Source organism: Chanos chanos, chromosome 2 (assembly GCF_902362185.1).
Source record: "Chanos chanos chromosome 2, fChaCha1.1, whole genome shotgun sequence".
NCBI lineage: Eukaryota > Metazoa > Chordata > Actinopteri > Gonorynchiformes > Chanidae > Chanos > Chanos chanos.
This window is the reverse complement of record NC_044496.1, coordinates 16,672,952-16,697,242: the sequence shown is the minus strand read 5'-3', so window position 1 is coordinate 16,697,242 and position 24,291 is coordinate 16,672,952. Positions and strand designations below refer to the sequence as shown.

General features: G+C 39.2%; 1 protein-coding gene across 1 annotated transcript in view; it reads right to left on the bottom strand.

Annotated features, from left to right (window-relative positions):
* LOC115805327 (protein kinase C-binding protein NELL1-like) overlaps positions 1-24,291 on the bottom strand; it is a 108,549-nt gene that overhangs the window by 64,097 nt on the left and 20,161 nt on the right. Inside the window, exons 5-12 of the mRNA XM_030765879.1 lie at positions 11,050-11,146; positions 8,025-8,097; positions 7,199-7,281; positions 4,514-4,648; positions 4,041-4,143; positions 3,393-3,466; positions 1,864-1,963; positions 78-206 (exon numbers count right to left, since the gene is read on the bottom strand). Of these exons, the coding sequence (XP_030621739.1) occupies positions 78-206; positions 1,864-1,963; positions 3,393-3,466; positions 4,041-4,143; positions 4,514-4,648; positions 7,199-7,281; positions 8,025-8,097; positions 11,050-11,146 (794 nt within the window). The remainder of the gene's footprint in view (positions 1-77; positions 207-1,863; positions 1,964-3,392; positions 3,467-4,040; positions 4,144-4,513; positions 4,649-7,198; positions 7,282-8,024; positions 8,098-11,049; positions 11,147-24,291) is intronic.

Genomic DNA, 24,291 nt, shown 5'->3' with positions numbered 1-24,291 from the left:
ACACACACACACAGGCACACATATACACACAAGCAAACAAACATGAATAATGGTAGAAGAGGCCATGTGTGTCTTACCTTCACAGTAAGTGGAATCTCCATGGACAGAAGCAAAGCCACTCTTGCATTCACACTCTGCTTTACTTTCATAATTCTTGCAAAGAGAGTTTTCTCCACAAACAACTCCCTCTGCACAAAAGTCATGCCCTGGAGAAGAAAAACAATGACTGCTGAGATTCGAGATGCTGCTTGAATCTATGGAGGCACACTTATTGTAAGTTTCCATAATTACACAGGGTAATTACAGGGAGACTGAATACAATTAGTAACAACAGTGGGCCGGGCACAATTATTAGTGTGTATTCTGAACCAGCGGTTCTTCAGTAATTATTTGACCATATGCACAACAGGACCATTCACACACACTTCTAACACAATGGTTACAATGAAATCAAGTAAAGTGGAGTTTGCTGCCTTTTTGAGCACTCTTCATGCTTCTGCCACCCAGGTATGAATGTGTACAGAGTTCTGTCAAATGTTAGAGCAGGAGCAATAAAGTGAAGAGCTTCCCACTCCACACGATAAATCTGGACTGATCTCTACCTTTCATTTATTCTAATAACTGCCAAGTCTACACTTCCTTAAAGTCTAATGAAGCTGGAAGCTTTGAGAGCTGCTATCAGAGATACTGCACCATCTGCACATTTCTCAAATGGGTCCTGCCACAATCAGACCTGCACCAAGTGCAATAGGCTCATGCATAAAAGCCCTATTACAGGAGGCAGTAGAGAGCTGCTCCAGCCAACAAACAGCAACCGCCACTTCAGGACAAGAAAAGAGAGGAAAGCCTGGGATATGTTGGTCTTAATACACACACAGACACAAACACACGCGCGCGCACACACACACAGACACACACACAACCCACAGACCTCTGAAAAGGCTTTAAAATGAAAAGGGAATGTGAAAATATGCAGATATAAGAACTTGTGGGTAATAACTAATTTAACAAGGTCTGGCTGTGTCTGTAAGAAGATAATGTCAGGGCATTGGCAGTGCTTTGGGAGGGAGTAGGGGGAGAGGGTCAGAGCGGTCGGCAAAAGGCAAAATGTCTAAGGTATGAAAGAGCAAAAATGCACACAGTCGGCTGAAGTAAGATTAGTGACAGGCTAATTATTGGTCTTCAGCAGCTTTATGCCAAAGCCTTCAGTGGTGAGAGAGCCCTGAAAAAAAAGTCATGTCCATCAAAATGAGTGACCTGCTCATGTCTCATTCAGCGTTTCCCTCAACCAAACACATAACCAAAGACAAATGTGAATTCCCACAAGAAATGCAGTCGTGAGTTACACAGCATGGGAGACAAACTAAAGTGCTAGAAGATGGCTTTTAACAGCAAGTCCTCTCTCACAATTATTTCTTTCAGACAATGTAAGCTGGAGTGCCATGTTGATCCTGGGAAAGGTTAAGAATTGAGACGAGTCTCTCACGATATTACATCTGAATTTGTTTGCTCTCTGTTTTTTGGGTTTTTTTTTACTTTTTTCCCCTTCTCTCAAATCAATAATCCTTTGTAACATGTACTCTATTTATAAAATCATCCTGGCTCTTTAACTATGAGATTCTGCCACTCTGCCAAAATGATCTGAGTAAATTAGACTAGTCGAGAGAACTTAATAAAGCAAGGAGAGCAATCTGTTCTGCATAACAGCCAAGATCAGATGAAAGAGTCGGGAAGACAGCGAAAGATAAATAGTAAAGCCTCACAATAGATGAACGAGTGTCTCTGTCTGACTTGTGGAGCTTTTCTCGGCTGCTGACTGTCAGCGGGAGGATTAATGGGGGGCAGTAGCATGTAAAAGCTCACCTTTGCAGACATTACAACACCTGTTCTCAGGCAGAATCTGTTCTGTCAGTGAGCAGTTCAGGCTTGGGCAGCTCTCTGTTACTTTAACCATTAGACCATTCTGTAGAGACAAACAGGAAAACAACAGAGAATGGCAAAGTAAGCACTTCATGACCAGCCTATGTGTTTTTCAAAAACAAGAATAAAGTACATCATTTATACAAAGTGACAGTCACGTTCAAAGAAATCGTACATCACTTTTTTAGCTTTCAGGTGAGGCTAGGTGAGCTTTTGGATATGTCTCTGCCCTTTTAAGTCTTTAGATCCCCCAGGGAATTAAATACGATGTGATTCAGGCTTAGCAGTTTCCAGGGGCAAAATTGCACAGCTTTCATGTGCCATGTACTTATGTATATACATAAAAGGTAGTGCAACACTACATGATTACCTTATAACGGAACATATTACTTTGAACTTTATAGGGCTGTACCCCGGAGAAATGACATTTTGATGACAGTAAATCAGACAAAGGAAGCTGTTAAAAAAACAGATTTGAGAATTGCACTGATCCCTCCCCCCCATCAGATTGTATTTCAGTTCTTTTTTTCCCCTTTCACTTTCAATATCTGTGTGTTTCAACTCAGTCATACACAGCTGTGAGAAAGCCAATCTTTATGTGGTCCCAAGGTGATTTCAGCTCCTGGCTCTGCTGATTCTTCCATCCAGACAGGGCTCTGCAGTTCAGCTCAGACCGAAGCTCCACACTGACAACTTTACCTCCTGCCGTCTCTCTGATCTTAATTGAATGTCTGTGGGTCCCCTCCCTACCACCAACCCTCTGCCATTTACAGAGACTCAGACAGCGATGAAATGACTTCAGTGGCAAAACGAGGTGTGGAAGAGCGAGAGGAACTGGGTTTAAGGAAACCCAATACCTGTTTCTCCTGAGAATAATTCACATCAACTACACTGCCTCGTCTGAACTGTGAAAGTCTATGCATATATCGGCAGGACTATGAGGACATACATTTAGAGAGAGTTGTGTTTTATTAAAGATTTTGTTTCACTGTCATCTAAAACAAGGTTGGCTGTATGTGGTTACACCACCTTTTCAGAGACTAATATATCTCTCATCTACGGAAATTTAAATCTATGCTCTCAAATGTAGCGCTGAATATGTATTTGATTACTGATGTCAATGTAATAAGCAACGACAATTTCTTCCCTGACTTGAGTAGAGGGCTAACTGATAAATGGCCACCTGTTGAGAGACCTCTCTGCCGGGGTGAAATAATGAGGGTAATTATAGCCCACACTAGTTTGCCCCCACCCTTAGTGTCTCTATTTGCTCTGATTCACCGTTCCTTCAGAAACATGTTTTCTGTATTTATAAATAACTTTCAATTATTGCCCAGTCTAACTTACAACAAAAGACAGGAGTTATTATGGAGGTCTAACAACTGCACTCCAAAACCTAATTGAATAACAAAAGAAAAAACACACACAGTAATAAAATGTAATTAAGGGGGAAAAAAACCACAGTCATTTACCTTGCATTCCTTGCAGCCCTTTAGCAAAACACGCTGTCCTTCAGAGAAGCTTTGGCCCATGTACAAACATTTGGCTGTATGTGGAGATGATCATTTACAGCTTACATTAAAAACACTGACTGAATATTACCAAAAAGCAAGCAATATCATAATATCATTACCACAATCAAGAAAATAAATAAATTATTAGATTCTCTATTGGGAAAATAGCAGGAAGAAATATTTGCTATCCACACAATAATTCTGACAAAATCTGAGTGAGTTTATACGTTCAGTTCATGTGACTCTTTGCAGTGAAAATCTACACAGACAGCGGCAGGAATTAGCTCTAGGGGAATCAGTAATGATCAATGTTCCACCCCTCTCAGGGAGATGTGGCCCTCCTGCTGTTCCCTTTGAGTATTGAGCGCCCCCCTTGGCCAGTCACCTGTTGAGAGGGGTGCTCTTCGGGAAACTGGAGCCAATCAACTAGAAAACAGTCTGGCCCTGAGATGTGAGCATTTCTTTACGCTCGTCGACTTGACTAATGGACTAGGATTGATTAGTCCTCATCAAAGACCATAGCAATTACATGCCTTTAGCCAAGAACATTCCTTGCCATCTGAGGATGCAGAGCAGCTCCACGCCAGAATGCATGAGAGGACTTACGTCTACATTTCTTGCAGCACGTTCCCTGTACATGCACAGGGTACCAGTCCTCTGAGCAGTTAGTTGGGGGACAGAATATTCTTCTGCACTCCACCACACCATTCTGTAATGACAGACAAATACAATTAAATTTGAAAGGGGTGTAACACTTTGTCGCTGTGTGTCCGTGGTGTTATATCATGTTTATGGTCCAGTGTACAGGACAGGTGCAGCCAGTCTGGAAGAACGAACACAGAATGTTGTTTCCAACATACAAAAGGATGCCTCAATAGTATCAAAATCAAGTCTTTGTAGTGAGCTGTATAGTGTCTGTATCTGTTAAAATAAATAAGCCATCTATGTTAAAACAGTTTAGAATATAATAAGAACCAAGGTCAATCAATTCAAGTCAAAGAACAATTTGTCAAAGATAGATGAAAAAAGAGAATAAGAGAGATTCTGCTAATGAAGCTATGAAGAACATGGTTCCTTACCTTACAGGCACAGTTCCTGCAGTTCTCCGGTTCCACCCAGAGCTCCTTGTCACGGTACACCACGTCATTCACATTACAGGTTCGCTCACAGTGGCAACCCTCCAACTGGCTCAGTCGAGACTCAGCATAATTAAGCTGCCACACGCACATGCACAATCACATGCACACACATACGCACATATGCAAACACACACACACACACACACACACACACACACACACACACACACAGACAGAGAGGACAAAGACACTTTACAGGCATCTTTATGACAAACACTGATTGCTATTCCACTCATGTGCTCCACCCAAACCCTTACTAATCTAATATGGATGAGGACATTAAGGTCTGACATCAAGGTAATCAACCATTTAGTTTAAATGCTCTCTTTTTCGCCTGCCGTAATCTGAGGACATGGACGTCTTCACTAGCATGATCTGAGGTGAAGGATTTGACCTTCAGTCCAGCTGCAAACACCCTCACTCTAATACCCCTCAGTTCCTCCAATGTCTTCCTCTCCTGCACGTTTTCCTCTGTCTAAAAGCTTTTGAGAGCACTACCTGTCATCAAAGTATTTTTATTGATCACAGGGAAAGCCTAACCAATGAACAGCCCCTCATGCTGTCTTTAACTATTCCCTTGACCTTAAAGAAGCTCAAGGTTATAAATCTCCCCACAGTGATATTGCTGCTCCTGGTGCTTTATGTCTCAGACACTGCTGCAGAATACCAATCATTTGGTAAATGATAGAGAATCGTAAGGGAAATATTCGATGTGATGGCTCTTTAAGGCACTTTTTTGCAATTCTGAGAGATCACTTTACACTGAGCAAACAACAGAATAAAATGAGACACAGTGTAGATATTACAAACTTAGAAATCACTGAGACACATTTGAGATATGACAGGAATACGTAGCAGCTTTAAACACTTCAGCATAAATATACATTGGGAAAAATGGCACAACATGTCAGAGATAAAAAAACCTGACATGCTTTAAATTAAATGTTGTTGTAATGTTATAATTGGCGCCACTGTGAGATCACTGAATATGCACACACAGCTTACACTCCACTCTGTACCAACCATACAGTACACACATGACACCAACATTCATTTACTGCATAAAATGTACAAAAATTCCTGATTACTTCACTAGAAAATCTTTACAATATCTTTAATATATGTTACTAACATTAACTGCATAATTATATTCTGAAAATGCGCATAGCATTGATAATATCAAATATTTATGTAAATATTTATGAAGAATTGTTGTGGATTGCTGCTGACAGTGCTGTTTGTTCCTTAAATCAAGGCTCTATTTTTAGAGGACAAAACAAGTAAAGAAGAGTTGATTTTCGTCAGACAACCTGGCACAAGGCCAGAATGACAGCTCCACTGCACAGGGGCAGGGGCAGTGAAGCTCACGAGGCACCAGATCCAACAGTGTACCACCCTCCTCCTCCTCCTCCTCCTCAGGCTCTGCTAATTCATGCATGGGCTGTCTCCAGTCTCCCTGACACCATGTATCATGCACCAGGGGAGATAGCAATTATTCTTCCTGTATAGTGCATCCATGCCTCTCGTAGACACACAGGGAGGCAGTCATTCGACACAGAAGTTGGCAGTATTCTTTCAGCACCAAACAGCATAAGGAAACATGGAGAAGGGGGAATGGGGAGTGGGGTGTCGTTAAAATGGACGATGCTGTAAACAGCAGTTGGGTAATGCTCTTCCTTTCAGCGCTCTTGATGGAGACATGCGTTTGAGAGCATGTGACATGAGTTGACTGTGTCTTCACACAGAGAGGGACATGCTGAGACTTAAAGAGTTTTCTGTATTACTATGTTTCATACTAAGAAACTTCATACTGATAGGCGTACATCTAAATCGCAAACAAGAATGTCTATGAAACCAAAAATAGTTGAATAGTTGACACAAAGTTGAAGGTGGCATAAAAGTGTTTCACATCAAAAGTTGCTTCATTGATTTTTGATTTTGACAGAGCCAAAGTAATAACTAAGTACTAAATTACATGTTCAGTCTACATAAAAACTACATGTCAGGTCAATGGATGCAACATATCCAAGAAAAAATAAATGTTTTTCTATCTTCTCTATTCAAATTATGAGGCTCAGAAAACAATAAATGAACTAACAAGGCATAACATTTTAATAAGGCCTGAAAGTTTCTTTTAAAAATTGTAACTTACACTTAGCCATATAATATTAAATCATTGAAATGTATTACTTCGAAATGTAGTATTTTTGTTCTTTCTATTGTATTTTCCTCCATACAGCATTAGTTTCATGCTGTGAATTACCATCTTACCTAAAGCTGCTGTTTACAGCACTGGACTTGTGAAAAAAAAAAAAAAAAAACACATCCCCAGGCTTCAGGCTATAAACTGTCACCAACTCAACAGTTCTGTATGTGACTGAATAACTGGGTATTATGAATTATACATTTCCAGCACAAACACTTGCAATAAGGGCAGTGTCCTGTGATAATTTCAAAGGAATGTGTCTGATTTTGTTTTTATGTTTGTAAGGTACAGTCATGCAGGAAACAATGGTCTGTGCACGTGTGTGTGCTTGTGCATATTTGCATGTATGTGTGTGTGTGTGATTGTGCATGTGTGTGTGAAAGAAAAAGAGACAGAGAGAGACAGAGAGGCTCCCTTACCTTTAAAGTCATCTTAGCCAACAGATCTTGAAGATCCATAATACCTTGCACAAGGCTCAGGAAATCACTACATGTTGGGCAAGCTCAATAGAGTAAAGAGAAAACAAAAGAAAAGAAAGAATTAACAGAAGATTAAAACCAGTTTAGTGCAGCAACGTCTATGTAGTGCAGCAATGTCTATAATTTCAGCACCAGTTCTCATAGTTCTCTGACTGGAACCATTTTAAGAACAGATTTGTTGTCCTGATGGTGGAACAGGTCAAAACAACCATTATTATTAATGAAAATGAAACCCTTATCAATGCCAAAAAATATTTAAGCAATTGCCTCTCCACTATACTTGTGAAGAGGTAACTCTAAAAATGTTAAAAATATAAAGCGAAAAAATGGCTAAAGATAAATCCAGGATTACAGATCCTGGCTGTTGATTTGTAAAGTGATTTATTAATTAAAAATAACAACGGCATAAAAAATTCATAATCTAGACTTGAACCTTTGTAGGTGAGTCTTAAAACGTATAGGTGGGTGAAATAAAGACACGGGCACAAACGAGTTCATTCTGATAACATCTATCTCAATTCACCACTTCAACATGCTTGACTATTTCTTTACCATACTAGTTAACTTGAATTTGAAAGTAAAGGCAAATGTAATCCATCTCCACTACAGCCAAGCACATTCAAAAACAAACCAAAAAAAACCTATTCCAATTCCTACAATAATTTTGTTCCCAATATGATATATGCATGAGTCAATGACACATGTGTTCATGATACGGAGAGGAAAGTTATACTGTATAAAGCCTACTATATGAGGTTTTACTTACTGCGATTCAGGTTGGGGCACTGTGTTATATACCCGTTTGGAGAAAAAATAAATTTGACATCTTGCATTGTGCCCTGGGGAGACAGAGATTGAGAAAACATTTATGAGCTCTCTATCTCAAAGAAATGGCATGTTTATAACAGTAAGCATTTCTCTGCTTCTCCTTCTCTAAAGTCTGTTACAGTTGCTAGAATTACAAGCATTCTGGTAGTGTAAGCTCAGACATCATACACCTCCCCGTTTTGGCCAAGTGAAAACAAGAGATACAGAAATATATATTATAAAAAAAAAAAAAAAAAAAAAAGCTGCTGCCAGGCTTTGATGACCAAAAGAATGTCTTTCAAGTTAAATAAGAGAGCTAATACATGGCTTTCTAAGTAGGGTAGAAAGAATATTTCAGATATATGAGGCAAAAATACAGTGGCTCTGTTCCTTTGTTCATATTTGGCAAACAAACTGGCTGTCTCCTGCAGCAGCCCTGTCTGTCCCACCTCGGGGAGGAGTGGGAGTTTTGTTTTGAATGGTGAGTGAAGAATGATTGCTGTCATACTGGAGCTGTATGGGACTCATGATCAGGCATTGTTTCTATTGTTTAGGAGGCAATCCTGTCTCCAAGCGCAGCACAGCCAAACAGGCCATTCTCTCCACTGCACCCTTTCACAGTTCAGCTCAATTACAGCCCAGAGGGGAACATATTGGATGCTTCTTCACATTGATTGTAACCCTGCAGGGCACAATGTTGGCTTCATAAAAGATGATGGATGAGTAATGTTGAGGTAGCCTGTGCTACAATCTCATGCAATATGATCATATGCTACAAAAAAGGTTAATGAAGTGTGTGTGTGTGTCTGTGTGTGTGTGTGTGTTTGTATGTGTGTATATGCACCTTGCATGCGGGTGTTTCATCCTGGAATCTCTGTTGCGGTAATTTACACTTTTTGCACTTAATGACACGTAATTCACTTCTAGTGCTTGATGCTTGTACTGCAATTTCACTATAACCTCCATTTTAAGGCCAGTCATTATCATGTTATGTTACATAGACAGCAGTAGGATGGCAGTGGATATTCTATAAGCAAGCACAGCAGTGGATATTCTATGGTTATTGCTGTCACCGAAATTGTGTTGAGTACTGATCTAATAACATATTGGAGTCGGTCCTTTAATCCAGGGCTTCACAGTAACAAAGGAGGAAAACTAACCATCTGTGTAAAGTACCTTCACTCTATCCTATCCTATCCAATCACAGTGCAGGAGAGAGACATAAACATTCACTGGGGTAAATGTTCAGGAGACTGCCCTGGCTTTACAGTTAAATATTTCTAGGGAGTGTCAACATACTCAATCAATGTTATTCTCCAACTGTACATAGCGACACAGTTCTTCATTTCCATTATTCATGCTGTCTCTCATTCTCTCTCTCTCTCTCTCTCTCTCTCTCTCTTTTTCTTTCACACAGGCAATGACAGATAATTTTACAAGTCACACCATAAACGTAATTAAATGCAACATGTAACAAGTTTCCATATCTTCACTTTGAAAAACACCTAAACATCAGTGAGTCAGTTTGTAATTAACTGAACTCCGGCTTGCCTTGTCACTAAGCACAGTTCACTGTGTCATCCTGCTGACATATTGTGCGTCAGCAATGGAACATACATAATCATATGCATTATCATCATCACATACATAATTATATGCATTATCACAATCACATACACATTCCTACACACAATACTCACACACGAGCAGTGCAAAGTCACTAAATTAATTTAAAAGTTCTCTTATTTGTCTCTTTGCCTTATCTTTATCTTAGTCTTTGTTGCTTGAGAGAGAAAAGAGAGTGAGGAACATGTTTTAGAATCTGTGTCTCTGTCTCTCTTTCTCTCTATTTCAGTTATCACAGATGCAAAAAAGAAAAAGAAAAAGAAATAAATAATATGACTAACATAAGCATTGAAAAAAAAAACAACCTCACCATAGCTTCTCCTCATTAAAGGAAACACAGCTGATTGTTCATATTCTGTTGTTGCATCTGTACTTCTACACTTGTACCACTGAAGTAACACTTAAACCGATTAATTAGCACAGTTATTATTGTTCCCACGATAGAAACTTTCCTCCTCCCTCATTCACACATGAAGCCCTGTAGTAGTCTTTGGGCGTCTCAGACCATCTGGCTCTCTACATAGACCACAGCAGTGGTGTAGCCAGAGAACAAATCCATAAATACAAGATGCAACCGTGTTAAACTACAGGGGGCCGGGGGAGTGGGGGTTGGGGGGTGGGGGTTGGAGGAGTGTACCCCTGGTACCCCTGTGGGGACAGAGAGGACTGGGGAAAAAAAAAAAACAGAAAAAAAAAAGCTTCTTTAATCTCATTTTTTAAAAATCCATTTCATAGGTTTAGATGAGTCAATGTAACAAGGTTTTCTTTGCAATGAAATAATAGCAATTATCACTAGTCTGCAGTAATTATGTCTCAACCATAGTGCAGTGTGCCTAATCAATACCTCGCACAAGTTTAGCACTAACAGTGATGTGCTGTCTGGTAAGTGAAAAGGATAGTATGAATGATGAACGCTTTGATCAATCTAAGATACAGTTTCAAGCCTTTGATATCTGCAAGTTGCTATCTCGCCACAAGTGTGTTCAAGTTCACATGAACGTGTTTCACTCCACTCTGTACATACAAAGATAAAAGTTAGGATATAATCTGGAGTAGCTCTACATCCAGGCCTTGGAGACCCCATGTAATTCCAGCCACGTCTTTTATTCTGTTTGGTTTGAACTTGAGTGTGTTAAAAAAAAAGAGGATGATTGTGAATAGACTGGTTAAACCATACAGCCTGATGCTTCCTCTGAACAAAGCTGGTCATTCAGGGTGAAACACAGTCAGTAGGGTGAGTTTGTATAAATTGGGTGTAAATGTCTTACAATACCACAATAATCGTGTAACCCTAATAATGATTTATTTTTTATAATCTTAACACAACCAGTAGAGTATATGCATTATTTTAGTGTTACCTTAAAAAGCCCGTGTCTATGACTGTGTTGGCCCAGCCAAACTCCACTGCCAGGGGTCAGGTTCATCTGAGGAGGGTCTATCACTCTTTCATATATCCTGCCAATCAAAACACAGACTTTATTAGAATACATGACTCAATTCCACTTTATGTTGAGCTTCTTTCCTCTTGCATCCGTTCAAATATAAGCAAAGGGATTGAGACATAGGCTGTCATAACGTCAGAGTGCTGTAAACAATCCATCCATTCCCTGGCAGATTTCGCAAGAGTGGATTAAGAGTTTTCTCTGAGAAAGGTTTTTTCTTTTCTTTAACACACATCAAAGGAGAGAAGCAACTCACACTTGGCAGAAACATAGATCAAATGAGTGTAAATTATAGTGAGTAAAATCCAATAGTGAGAGGATAGTGCATACATGTCAATTTTCACGGCTCTCTGCAGGGTAGATGTGATCTGGAGCAGAGCAACTCTTTTCAGGCATGGCCACATTGATATCTCCGCAGTGCCAACTGACTACAAACCGCTCAGTTCAGAGAACACAAACCAGCTTTGGTATTATCAAGCCAAACATCCACTGAGCTTTTCACCTGTCAGCTCCCAGTCACTCAGTTCAGTAAGCTTGCAGTGTATTCTCTGCCAAAACGAACAGGAGAGAAGTGTCTATCGTCCTAGACTTCAGCAACGTTTTGACATGACAGATGTGGTGTCTGTGTGTGTGTGTGTGTGTGTGTGTGTGTGTGTGTGTGTGTGTGTTGGTGTGTGTGTGTGTGCGCACGCGTGTGTGTGTACGCACATGTGTATGGCACATGTGAATCTTCTAATCTGATTATGTCATTCATAAATCATAATAGATGTGACTGCTCACTCAAAGGGTCTTAACCCCCTGGAACAATTTCAAAACAATTATTGAACATTTATGCTTAAATATGGTAAACATATTTTCTTATCACAATGTCTGTCATGCCAGAAAGATCATCAGGTCCTAGTCTGACAGTAGATTACAACACAGACAGAACAGTGAAGACTTTATTATGAATCAAGATGTAGAGATATTCTTGGCTTTAAACAAAGGATGATGACGTCCTAAAATACAGACATATGTTTTTTTTTTCTAAATATTCACTGTTTTCCACTTCATTTTTCTGTGATACACTGGATGGATTGTCTCACCACAGTGACTAAAGAACTGATAGTGAGATAAAGAAAGAGACAATGGCTTAACAATCATCAGCTGAGGTAGAGCTTGTTTTGAAGAGAACAGAAACAGAACAAATGAGCTACACAATGCATTATTACCAACCACATCAAACACATTTTTAGAAGTTTAGAAAGTTTAGAGATTTTTATTTCAAGACTGTTCAGTTTTTCTATTAGTCTTAAGAAGGGGTGCACGTGAAAGTCAGATTTGGGCTTGTGTGGACAGAGCTCCCCCCTACCCCCCTTAATTCAGTCCTGCCTCTCGCCATGAGCTTAGTACCACGTCATGGCATTTCACAGGTAATGTCAGAGACAGATGCCAGTTAGAATAGTAATGTGGTAAATCTGTTGGCATTTGCAGAAGAAACAACACATTTCAGACACTAACAACAATTTAAATGGTCACATTTTTTCAGTAATGGCTGATTACCCTTGGAACAGAAACTGATAATAGGAAAGTCAATCTCAGAAAGGTTATTCTTTGTTACACAGTATGTGTTTGGAGTTCTGACCAGATGAGAACAAGATGAAAAAGAATAGTGTATCTCAAATCTGGCTCTCAGAATTCATGGCTGGAAACCAAATTGAAATACTAATGAAAAAGCAAGCAACACAAAATAATTCCTAACACATATGAGGAAAAACACATATACGCAGGTCAAAAATCAACCCATTTAGTCAGGAGGGCAAAAAGACAGGCAAAAGATCACAGTAGGTTTAAAAAGCTGGGAAGACAGACAGGGGGGAGATGATCCTGGTTTCATTTACAAAACCTCAGACACGGCCAAAGCTGACCTCTCTAAACACATCCCCTGTTAACCTTTAGCTGAGCAGGATGTAGCCCCTGATTTAGGAGAGTGAGATAGAAAGAGGTCACTGTGGCATTGGAGCCTTAGATCATTCTCGAAAATGGAAGAGCTGCACTGGATTTAAAAGCACTGTGCTGTTCACACACACACACACACACACACACACACACACACACTTAAAAAGAGACTTATACAGAGACTTATGAAGGGAGAGGGAGAGGGAGAGACTGCCAATACGGTACAATAAGCAAAGTAAGTCATTTCTTCACAGACAGCACTGATAAGACTTGATTAGATTTAATTCTTGGTTGGGATGCAAAATTACTGATCCATGTGGCCCTCATCAGCTGCCCAGTGCCAGCAGGGAGTACAGCTATGATGGCAGTCAGTAATTCTGCTTTGATGAAGGGACTTTACTTTCAGTGCATTAAGCATTTGACTGCTCTTATCTTTGTCTCTGTGGATGACTGTACATCTTCTTTGATTTCAAGGGCACTTCTACGACTGAAAACAGCACACCCCCAAATTCTTTTAAAGTTCTTTTCTGTGTAATCTTCTCTCCATACTCAATCAATCCCCCTATCAGATATGTTGGAAAAAGAAGATGGATTTAGATCCTTCTTCCCTCCCAATTGTGCCTACTCCTGTAATTACTGACACATCTGCTGCCATCAATTGATGCTCACTCATTTTTCCTCTACCAAATCCCTATCACTTTAAACCCACCAGTCTCTTGCTTATTCTCTCTTTCTTTCTCTCATTGAGTCAGTTTTGCATTGAAGAATGTATTGATAAAGGAGGAAAAGTCTACTCTCTCTCTATTCAGCTGAGAACATTCTAGGCCTGAGCTATGTAAGAAAATAGTGTAAAGCTCCAGGCCAAAGAAGCATTTGAAGTGATTCCACAGACTGCCTGTCAGTGAGTGATGGTAATGAGCCTTCGTTCATGTTATGTTTCTATGATGACGTGGAATATTATAATCTGAGGCTGAGGGAAAACTCTTGAAATGGATGAGAATGTGTATATTGTTCAAAAATGATGAAAAAAAACATACATCTTATCCAACAATGTGCACAATTTTTAAATAAAACAGCAAATTTAATACTTAGTATTAAATATATTTTAGTAATCAGGAGCTGTCTTCAACATAAACTCGTTTGTTCGAAAATGTTTCACAGACTTGCCAAAAGGAGCATGCCCTATCGTTGATATACTGGTGAATGATACACAGGCTTTAAAGGGGCATTGAGCTGCCAGAACAGCCTCAAAGGCCCTTGGTTTTTAAGACATATTCTATCATTTAACATCTATTTCTCTTAAGTGTTGAACTGGGTAAAGATCTGGTGCTTTGGACAGCCGTAGCTTTCGTGTTTATCAAAGCTTTCAGTGCACATTTGTGCCATGCAAAGACAGTCACTGTCACTTTTGAAGAAGCCACTCCCACCAGCACTGAAATGCTTCACCATCATATGAACCATAGGAGTCACATGATCACACAGTAGCTTTGTATTGGAATTTACTTTGCTTTAATCAGGTTAAATGGATCTAAACTACTATGGGAGAATGCCCCAAGACTAAGACATACTTGTCAAATGTCATTATCATGGGAAACATGAGCTTGGGCCATTATTTTTTCTTTGGCATGTGCTACACTTTCACTCATCTATTTGTGAAAAGCAACGTAGGACAGCTGGTTTCCATTGCTTAGAAGACCACGGGCTGGCCTTCAAACAAGCAAATAATGGATGTAGTGAGGCATGTATGGGCACTACAGCCCAACCCTAGCTTCCCTCTGTAAAGTCCTTGACAGATTGTTCTTAATGAAACTGCCTATTCATGATTTAGATTGACATTTGCAGTCAACTGATTCCAAGCTGCTCATGTGTTTGGCATCTTGACCCCATGCAGAAACTTCATGTATTTGACCACAACTGACACTTGCTGACACTGTCTCTCCCTCAGACCTCCATGTTAACAACACCTTAAATGCTGATCCTCATGATACATAAGCAAGCTGAGCAGCTTTCATCACTGAGGCTCTGGTAAAGCCTCTTTTAAAAGTCATTGAGACTTCATCCTCGGCTGTGGTAAAAAAAATTGGCTTATCCAACATTTTTATACATGTCCCCAACTGTGATGGATGTTTACTGCTTGATAAACTCAGGAGCCACACTCGTGTGGAAGTAACTGTGGAAGTACCTGTTATACTGTCTCCCTCATTTAACCATATGTTCCCTTTATTTTGACAGCTATGCATAGATACATTACATTACCACAATCAAGTGGAGCTGACAGCCAAGTGGTATTGTTGTAGAACTTCTTTAGTAACTCTTTTCTGTTAATGAACACACCACCTACGTTTACGTGTAAACGACAAAGAACAAGAAATAAAGAAAAACTATATTAATATATTTAACACATTTCCGTCAGTACGCCAAGCGACACCGCAGCTAAGCAACAGAGTAACATTCCTGTGTTAACATAAAGAACATTAATTTAACCTAGAACAGGAAATATAATGCAAAAAAACAAAACAACACAGACTATTTTTTGAAATATAAGTAGCATCATTCCCAGGAGGAGCACTGAATCACTCTAAAAGTTAGCTCTCTAAAGCCTGGGCAACACACACATCACATATTTTTATATTTATTTGTGTGTGTGTGTGTGTGTGTGTGTGTGTGTGTGTGTGTGTGTGTGTGTGTGTAAATTTGGGAGACAAGGATAAAACAATAGGTATACACTTTGGGATGCCTGTCTTTCACTTGCTCTGCTGATATTCAGATTTGGACAGAAACAGTGATAATAACATTTAACCATTAATTTCTCATTTTAACTTAAGGGGCATTTGGTGTCTTCTACAGTTAGCAAATGCCTCTCTTCACTACATTGTAAAAAAAAAAAAGAGCCTGTCTTAAAGCTTTTAAATATATGGTGAAAAATAGGCTCAAACAGACTTGTGAGTAAGTCCAGCAATAACTACCCAACCCCAAAATGAGTCAGCACCCTTGGAACGAAAATCTATCCACAGGATTGCTGTGTTTCCAGGCTACACTAATATATGTTTATGACAAGAGATGTTGTATTATTCTAACACTTCTTCACATCTTTTGCTATGGTATACAATAAAGGTAATTCAAAAAGTTTGAAGAAAAGGGTAATATAAAATGATAAGATTTTCTCACTTTTCAATATGAGTGCTTTTCAACCACCTTTTTGAAAATGAGCACAAATGTCTTGCTCTCTTTGTCACCATTCTCTGCTTATCATGTTGCTAAGAGCCAGAAGAACATCTAGCTGTTATGAGAACTGTGAAATCGCTTGTCCCAAAAGGGCACTTGCCAATCTCTAGAGGACTAAGAGAAACACTGGAGAGCAGTAGCATGACAAGATCCGTCTTCCCCATTTCACGAACGCACTCAGAAAAATGAAGTGAATGAAAGCAGAGCAGAGAGGACAGACTGTGTGAAAGAATGGGAATCGACCAGTCTAGAATTCCATCAAATGCTAGTCAGCTGTTTAATTACTGGCTGACAGTTACGACGTCTTTTCAAGAAAAAAAAAAGAAGTTAAATAAAGATATAAAATGATCTTTTCTGTGCTTGATAGCGTCTTTCTGCTGCTCACACACAGCAGCGTCTGACAGTTTATATCTAGTCTGCATGAACGCTGATTCTAGCATGACCTGTCCCAAACAACACAAAAAAGAGATAAAAACTAACAATGTACCCAGAGAACATAGAAACAGTGATTCATCATATTCATGAGTGTTTTATCAGGGTAAAAATGATGCTGATGTTCTCAAAGGATTTGGAGCTGGGAACAGCAGATTGCATTTTTTTAACTTTAAATGGAAGAAATAGAAAAATAGAAGGAGGGTAATGTAGGGAGAGACGTGCTAAATTCAGTGTGAAATAAAGAAAATAATCCAAATCCAAACCCCTGACCTTTCAAATAGGGCAAATTCATTATAACTGAGCTTAATATGACATTCCAATTGTGCTCTTGTAGACCAACCCAAACTCACTCCATGGTACACATAATTAATTATGACATTATGAAAATGACCTTAGCTTTGACTATAGCTGATGAAAGAATTGTGTTCATTGTAATTTATGTGCTGTCATATAAGAAATATGAGCAGTCTAGCCCAAAGAGTGGTAGATCCTAAAGACTGCAACTAAAGGATGGGCAAGTGTATCTCAGCACAGCTGACAACTAACTAAACATGGAGGAGAAAGAACAACAGCACAGCATAGATTAAAACATGAGATGATGTTCTGTGTGTGCAGATATTGCAGATACAGAGAGAGAGAGAGACAGGGAGGGGGTGGGGCAGAGAGAGACGAGCTTTACCAGGAGAGTAGATAGGAATAATTTGGGTATCCTGAGCACTGTAACTACCTCTACCAGTCCATCACCCAGCCTACAGTTTAGATTAAGTATCCTTATGTGACACTGCCAATCAACATGTCTTTAACAAAAAACTCACCCAGCCTTGGGGGTTCACTACCAGTAAAGAGGTCAGTTCAGCAGAGACGGCAAGATTTAAAATAGTCTGAGAATTAGCTGGCAACAGTCAAATAGTCATGAACTGGTCAGTAACCAGGTTCTCTCTGTGTAGTAGCCAGTGTACAGTCCAACCAAAGAGAAAATCAATAGTAGCAAAGGATTTCAATTTACCATCCATTGACATTTAAAGTTTTCCTCCATTAAGCCCTATAACTGTGCAGGTAATTATCAGGAGAGAGACTGCGAGTGCATTGTTACCATGGACGGAAGCACTCATTTATCTCGTTTTAGTTGTTCTGCTGAGTCTAGCTATTGATTGGAAGACCTGAGGGCCACACATAATTTGTTATTCCCAAGTGCTGTCTTCTCTCACAAAGACCAGTGCATGATGGGATTTATGCAACTGCAACACCAACAAAGAGACTCTTTTTCAAATGAAAGAGTGTAAATTAGTCTCGAGGCCCTACAGTTTTAGTTTTTCTTAAGTAATTGGTCAATTCACTGTGTGGCTTATTAGAGTAAGCACAGGGCTGAAGCAGACATTACATTGATTTTCTCATTCTGATTTCTGAAGTCTTTCACACAGGCGTTTTACATGCTCTTAAACTGCCCCATCAGGTGTAGTGTTTCCCTAAGATATGCCACCTCATTACTGAGAGCTACACTTCATCAGTTCCATTATGGTTCTTTCTCTTTATACAAACAGAGAAAAAGAGGGAGAGCAAGAAATAGGAGTTGTGGAGAGATGATATATCACTGCGAAGGTTTATTAGCATTTTAAATACTTACTCATTATCCTCGAAATCACGTCCATCTTATGCTAATGCAAGAGGTTACTTTGTTCGGGGAAAAAAGAAGCCATACCACGAAAGAATTACTGTCACAAGCTTGTGTTTACACTGACTTCTTTTGAGTGTGGATATTTAAACATCAGTAAACGGACAAAAGTAAAGTTTGTTTAAGAAGAGACATGATTATACACACAGAGCATGTATCAATGCCTGGTCCAGTTCACAGCTACAGGGAATGCTGTGTGGTCAGTCAATGGGGCTGAATCAGACAGAACTACATGCTGACATAATACCCCATAACTCTGAATGATCTACTACATAATTGCTTGCAATTTTTGGCAATAGCATCTCTGACCCAGTCCCATCACTGCAGCTACCAACAAAGAGATTTAGGTCTCTATTTTATGAAGCGCACATTCTAAAGTGCATGGCGTAAGTGCATTTAGGGCGTGTACAAATCACTTTTGCTAGTTTAACAGTGGATAATCTGAGCACAACATAAGGTGCAAGGTGCAAAGGGGTTGTACTTAGTCTCTTAATTAATCGTAGGTGTGTTTTGGGTGTAACGTGCAATAAACCAATCAGAGTGTCAGCTCCCATTCCATTTAAAAGCCACCTGCACTGGCACCTTGATGGATCGCTATTACAATGGCGGACTTGGCACCTGGATGAAAATGAGCGATTCGCTGATTCACTGCCTCCGCCGTCTCTCAATCCTCTGTCCAATCAGGCACTCCAATTTTCAATGAAACAACTGTGACATTACGTTAGACAAGGCTTTGGTTCGTGTAAGCACAGAGGCTTTCAGTTGCATTCAAAATAGCAACATGCCAGCAACGTGTCGGACCACACCTTATTTTAAGACCAACTGCGCAGATGGACACAAGTTCATTTGCTAATTAAACAGTGTGGGCACTGGACAGGAAAATGACAACTGCGTCGGTCTGAAACTAGCAAAAAGACACTTGCGTTTCGGTTTGTGCCGTGTAAGATAGAGCCCATAATCTCTTACACAGTACACGATGCAACACCACATAGACCCATTGACACCACATGAGCAGTCATGATTAAATACTTTATAAAAGCAGAAAGAAGCACAAAACAGCCTTCGTCTGCAGCACAAAAAAGTCTTTTACAGCCTTTTACTGTACACAGTCTTTTGGTTTGATTGAGTGAGTTTGTATGATATATATCATGCATCATGATGTGCTCATGCGATGATACCTAAAGCTTATGAAAAATTAACATTACATTTTGGTCTCTGAAGTTGACTCTGAGGTGTACTTCCTCTGAGGCAACAAGGTAAAGTATTTGCTGTGTACTTAACGGTAACTGAGTTTTAAAAACAAGACATTGAATTACATGTTACAATTTAGTACACATCATAATTTATACATGACACAATATCAATAATGTACAGAGGTTTATATTGCAAGTCTACTAGAAAACATAATTGACTGTTTATTGGTACACAGAGCTCTGTGGTTCACATTTCAGCTAGAATTTAAGTATGTCAATTAGAAACCAATTTCCCTCATTACCATCTTTTCCACAGCAACTTATCAAACCACCCCAGTGACAGAAAGGATTGAGTGTATTGCATCTGGGTTAATGGCACATTTATCACACAGACATAATCTGCCGAATGTAGCTTTGGGCCAAAATGTGTGCTATTGGGACAAAATGTGTACTGTGTGTGCTATTAAGCTGCCAGTGTCAAATACTGCTGATTGTTCATAGCCACAGGTGCCATATGCAGTCTAGGGTCCCTCTGCCTGAGGACACTGTGTCATCTGAGGGCAAAAACACTAATGACTGTGAGAGAAAAGATTGGTTGCCATGAATACTCAATGTATCCTCATTACCTCAGAGACTGTGTGAGTGAATGACCCAACATGGAAAATCATTTAGGCTCCAAAAGGCTCTCCTGCATGTGATGGCATTCATCTATCAACATGACCTCTCACTGATTCCACCCCACACTCATGTATTTACACACATCTTTTATGTCTTACTGTTTTCCTCCTTTTGTTTTTCTTCTGAAGTCAAAAAAAATAATTAGACCACTTTGTGGGACACTTGGTGATTCCAATAAATAAACAAATGTAACACAATACAATACAATACAATACCATACAATACAATATAATAAAACATGACAAAAGTCAACAGGGCTGTTAAACCAGTTCAAATCCTTAAATCCTCCTGAAATCCTACTGGCAACAATTTTTTTCCCACTCTGCTACAGTTCTTATCTCTGCCATTGATATTACGATTGTGAGCACAGCGAGACAGAGAGAGAGAGAGAGAGAGAGAGATAGACATAAATGTTACACACTGAATAGTGTTCAAACAGATAATGAAAAATATTCCTTGAGCAGACTATTTTTTGTCATCTTGTAATGGTTATGTTTAATGGTGTACATTAATTGTTTAATGCTATGTTTAGGCACTATATAAAGATAAAGCAGTACAACTGAATGTTGACAGCTTAAATGTGACCGCTCTTACGGAATTCAATTAAGTGCCACATGCTCTTAAAAGAGTGACAGCGTTATTTGACATTTGACAGCGTTAGTGTAAAATTCCTGGCCAGCTAAAGAAGGCTCCAAATGAATTACCACATTACTTGTTACACATGACAATTGGCACTACTCTAATTACTCTCATTCGCTGACCACAAACCAATGAGATCATTGTGCAGGTCTATAAGCAGAGCCGTGCTTAACTTAGGACCACAAATTTACCATCCACACTTCGCTGTATTCAGGCTCTTACATGAAAACCTACACCATAGGCCATCAAAGGCACTTCCTCTATAAAGTGCCTGTTATGTAAACAAATTAAGTGCAGGTAATTAGTGCAACTCTCTCACACTAAAACAAATTTAAAATGAAAATGCCTAAAAGGTTAATGTTTACAACAGTTTTCCCACTTATCTACAGAGAAAATCATAAAAACATTTGTCTTAATGTAAACAGTGATCCACAGTGGTAGGCTTTTTATTCTGACTGCAACATGCCTTTGTGATTAGGGGTCCTGTTGGTACACAGGCGGCTTGTTGTTTCTTTTTCATCATACTCCCTTTCTCCCTTTCTTTAATGAAAACTGGTGCACTGATAGACATTATGTTAATATAACACAAGTGATGTGCTAACACTACGTCAAAGTTACAAATTTCTAATAAACGTATGTCAACTAAAGTTAGGCTCACAGATAGTCAAACTTGTTGAGCAAATCCACAAAACTGAGCCAAAAGTCTCATACACCGCCATATGGTTATCATATGGCTATTAACATGTTATTCGCAATAATTTGTTCACCCGCTGAACCTAGAGCAAGTCTGTTGGAAAAAAAAAGATATAAACCCATATGACTATCTAGAACTGATCAATAATTAGCAATTTTTAAAAACTACAACTGTTATATTTTATGCCCTTTTTCGGACGCTGACTGAACAATGGACATGGCAGCTATAGGAACTCACCGTGCTTTGCATATCTTGATATTTAAGGGGAAAAAAGGTCACAGCAATAACAGTGGCGAGATGGTCGTTAATCCCAGGCCAAAAGAACTATCATTAACTGCTCTTGTGCAGATCAATTCCCAGAGATGGCAGTTTACTTCGCTGACAGGGTCTTTGTTGAATTGAATGAAACTGCTTAGAGATCACAGTATCTAGTTGTATGTTTTGATATTGACTAGGAAGTGCAACAAAAACTCTTTAAGAACTGTGATGTGCTGGGAAGATGAAGTAAACATAGAAGCATGCACTATTTGTATGCATATTTAACAATGTCTTTCTTTCCTGGAGTCTCCAGCTTCCTTTTAACTGCTACGTATTGTTTTCCCTTACATGTTAAAGAAAAAGACAATGAGGATGAATGAAGAAATTAACAAATCAGTGAGTGAATCAATCAGTTCATACATACATAAATACATACAAACATACCAAGTTTGTTTATTTATTAATATATTTATTCACTCTGTTCCTTAGCTATTATGCTTCTTCCACTGTCCTGTCCTCTGGATTCTTCTGGCATGTATGTAATAACAGAGTTCTATGTATCTTCCAAAATTCATCGTTTGGTAAGACATGGCAATTTAATTGGTTGTTTAGTCTCACGCAGGTCATTTATAAAATAAAACAAACAAACTAAAAAGTTTGTGGAAAAGCCTCCCCCTCTTTATTGCTCCTTTCAGCTGTAGTCGTGTGTGGCTTTGAAAGTTTCTCACTGTATGTGTGCTGTACTCGCAGGCCAACACAGACATCAAGCAGGTCGAAACAGTCAGAGAACAGCAGGTTATTGCTCAAAATACTGCAGCCAGCAGAACAGAGCAACATCACAGCAAAAAATGATTTATCATATTGTCAGAACATCTTAGTATTCTGTACATCATAGCACAGATTGTGAACAGAGTGAGCAGACCACCTCTCTGGCTTAGAGCACCTGATTACAACATTGCAATGACTTTACAATTTATACAATAGTACTACGCAAAGAACATCACTACAGTGCACCAGTGATTATGGAAGCAACAGTTCATTGGGAAATTACATGTGAGTGCTGTATTTATTATGCAAATTAACTGTTTAAACAGCAGCAATTTTTGTTCATCCGAAGTTCCATTCTGAAAACATGTTCTTTGACGCCCACCTCACAGAGTACACCATTAAGTGAATTAGGTCTTTGTCACCTGAATATAAAACAAATCCTTGCACTTTCATAATATGCAATGTCATAATGTTAAATAACATCAATTTTGTTTATAGAAGAGGGTATTTGATTAGATTATTGTCATCACAGTTCATCAAAGAGAGGTTCTCGTACTCCAGTGTGACAGACATTATGACACATGAAGGAAAAAAGAGAACACAATTCTTGGAGACGAAGAATTTTAGATGAAGCTATACTAGTAGTAGTGCCTTTTATCTAGCTAAAATTTGCTGTATTCAGAATGTTTGTGTAATGACTTGTGAAAATATCACAGGGCAAATTACAAAACCCTGACCATGGATTATGGGGGGATGTAATTACACTAAAGATGAGGAGAAACTCTTTTTCACTCTCTCTCTCTCTCTCTCTTTCTCTCTCTCTCTCTCTCTCTCACACACACACACAAACACACACAGACACAGTCACACACACACACACATTACAACATACCCCAAACGACTGCAAAAAATGATTCTGGTAACCAAATGTATGATAAGGCTAATCATCAGACAGGTAAAGCAGCCTTCAAAATGATGCTACATGGCTACAGTGGCATACATTTTACTTTTATGCCAACAATCACTGGAGGGAATATGGCATCATAAAGGTTATATATAAGAGTATTACCTGTCCTACTAATGAACTCTCAAATGTGATCACAGAAGTTAAAAGCATTAGTCCTTTGTCCATTCACATTTGAAGAACAGCTCTTAAAAGCTGTTCCTTCTACATGAAGCTGTTTACCCTAAGTGTCAATGAGTCAATTCTGTCACCATTTGACAAGACTGCATTATCACAAGCACAGTAATTACAGTCTAAAAATAATTACAGGAACTGCCATAAAACTCTCTCAAGTCTAAATGTGTAGTCTGGCTGTCATATTCTGTATGAGTTGTCACTATCAGACAGGAAATGAAAAGTGTAAATATTGAACTTGATAAAGACAACAAGCTAATCAGTTTTCTCACTTTGACTTAACAAATGCTAATAGCCGGGGTGACCGTGGCAGACATGAGCTTGGAAATCTCCCAGGTTGTCTTCCTGACAGACTACACCTCTCTACCTGCAAAACTGTCATTACTGATTCCTCCTATGGAGAATTATGAGGGGATATAGGCGCTAATACGCTCTCACTAGTCACACTGCTCTATAAAGGACCATGAAGTTCGGAGTGGGCTTTTTTGCCATAAAACCTGGTATTGTTCCTGTTTTCCAT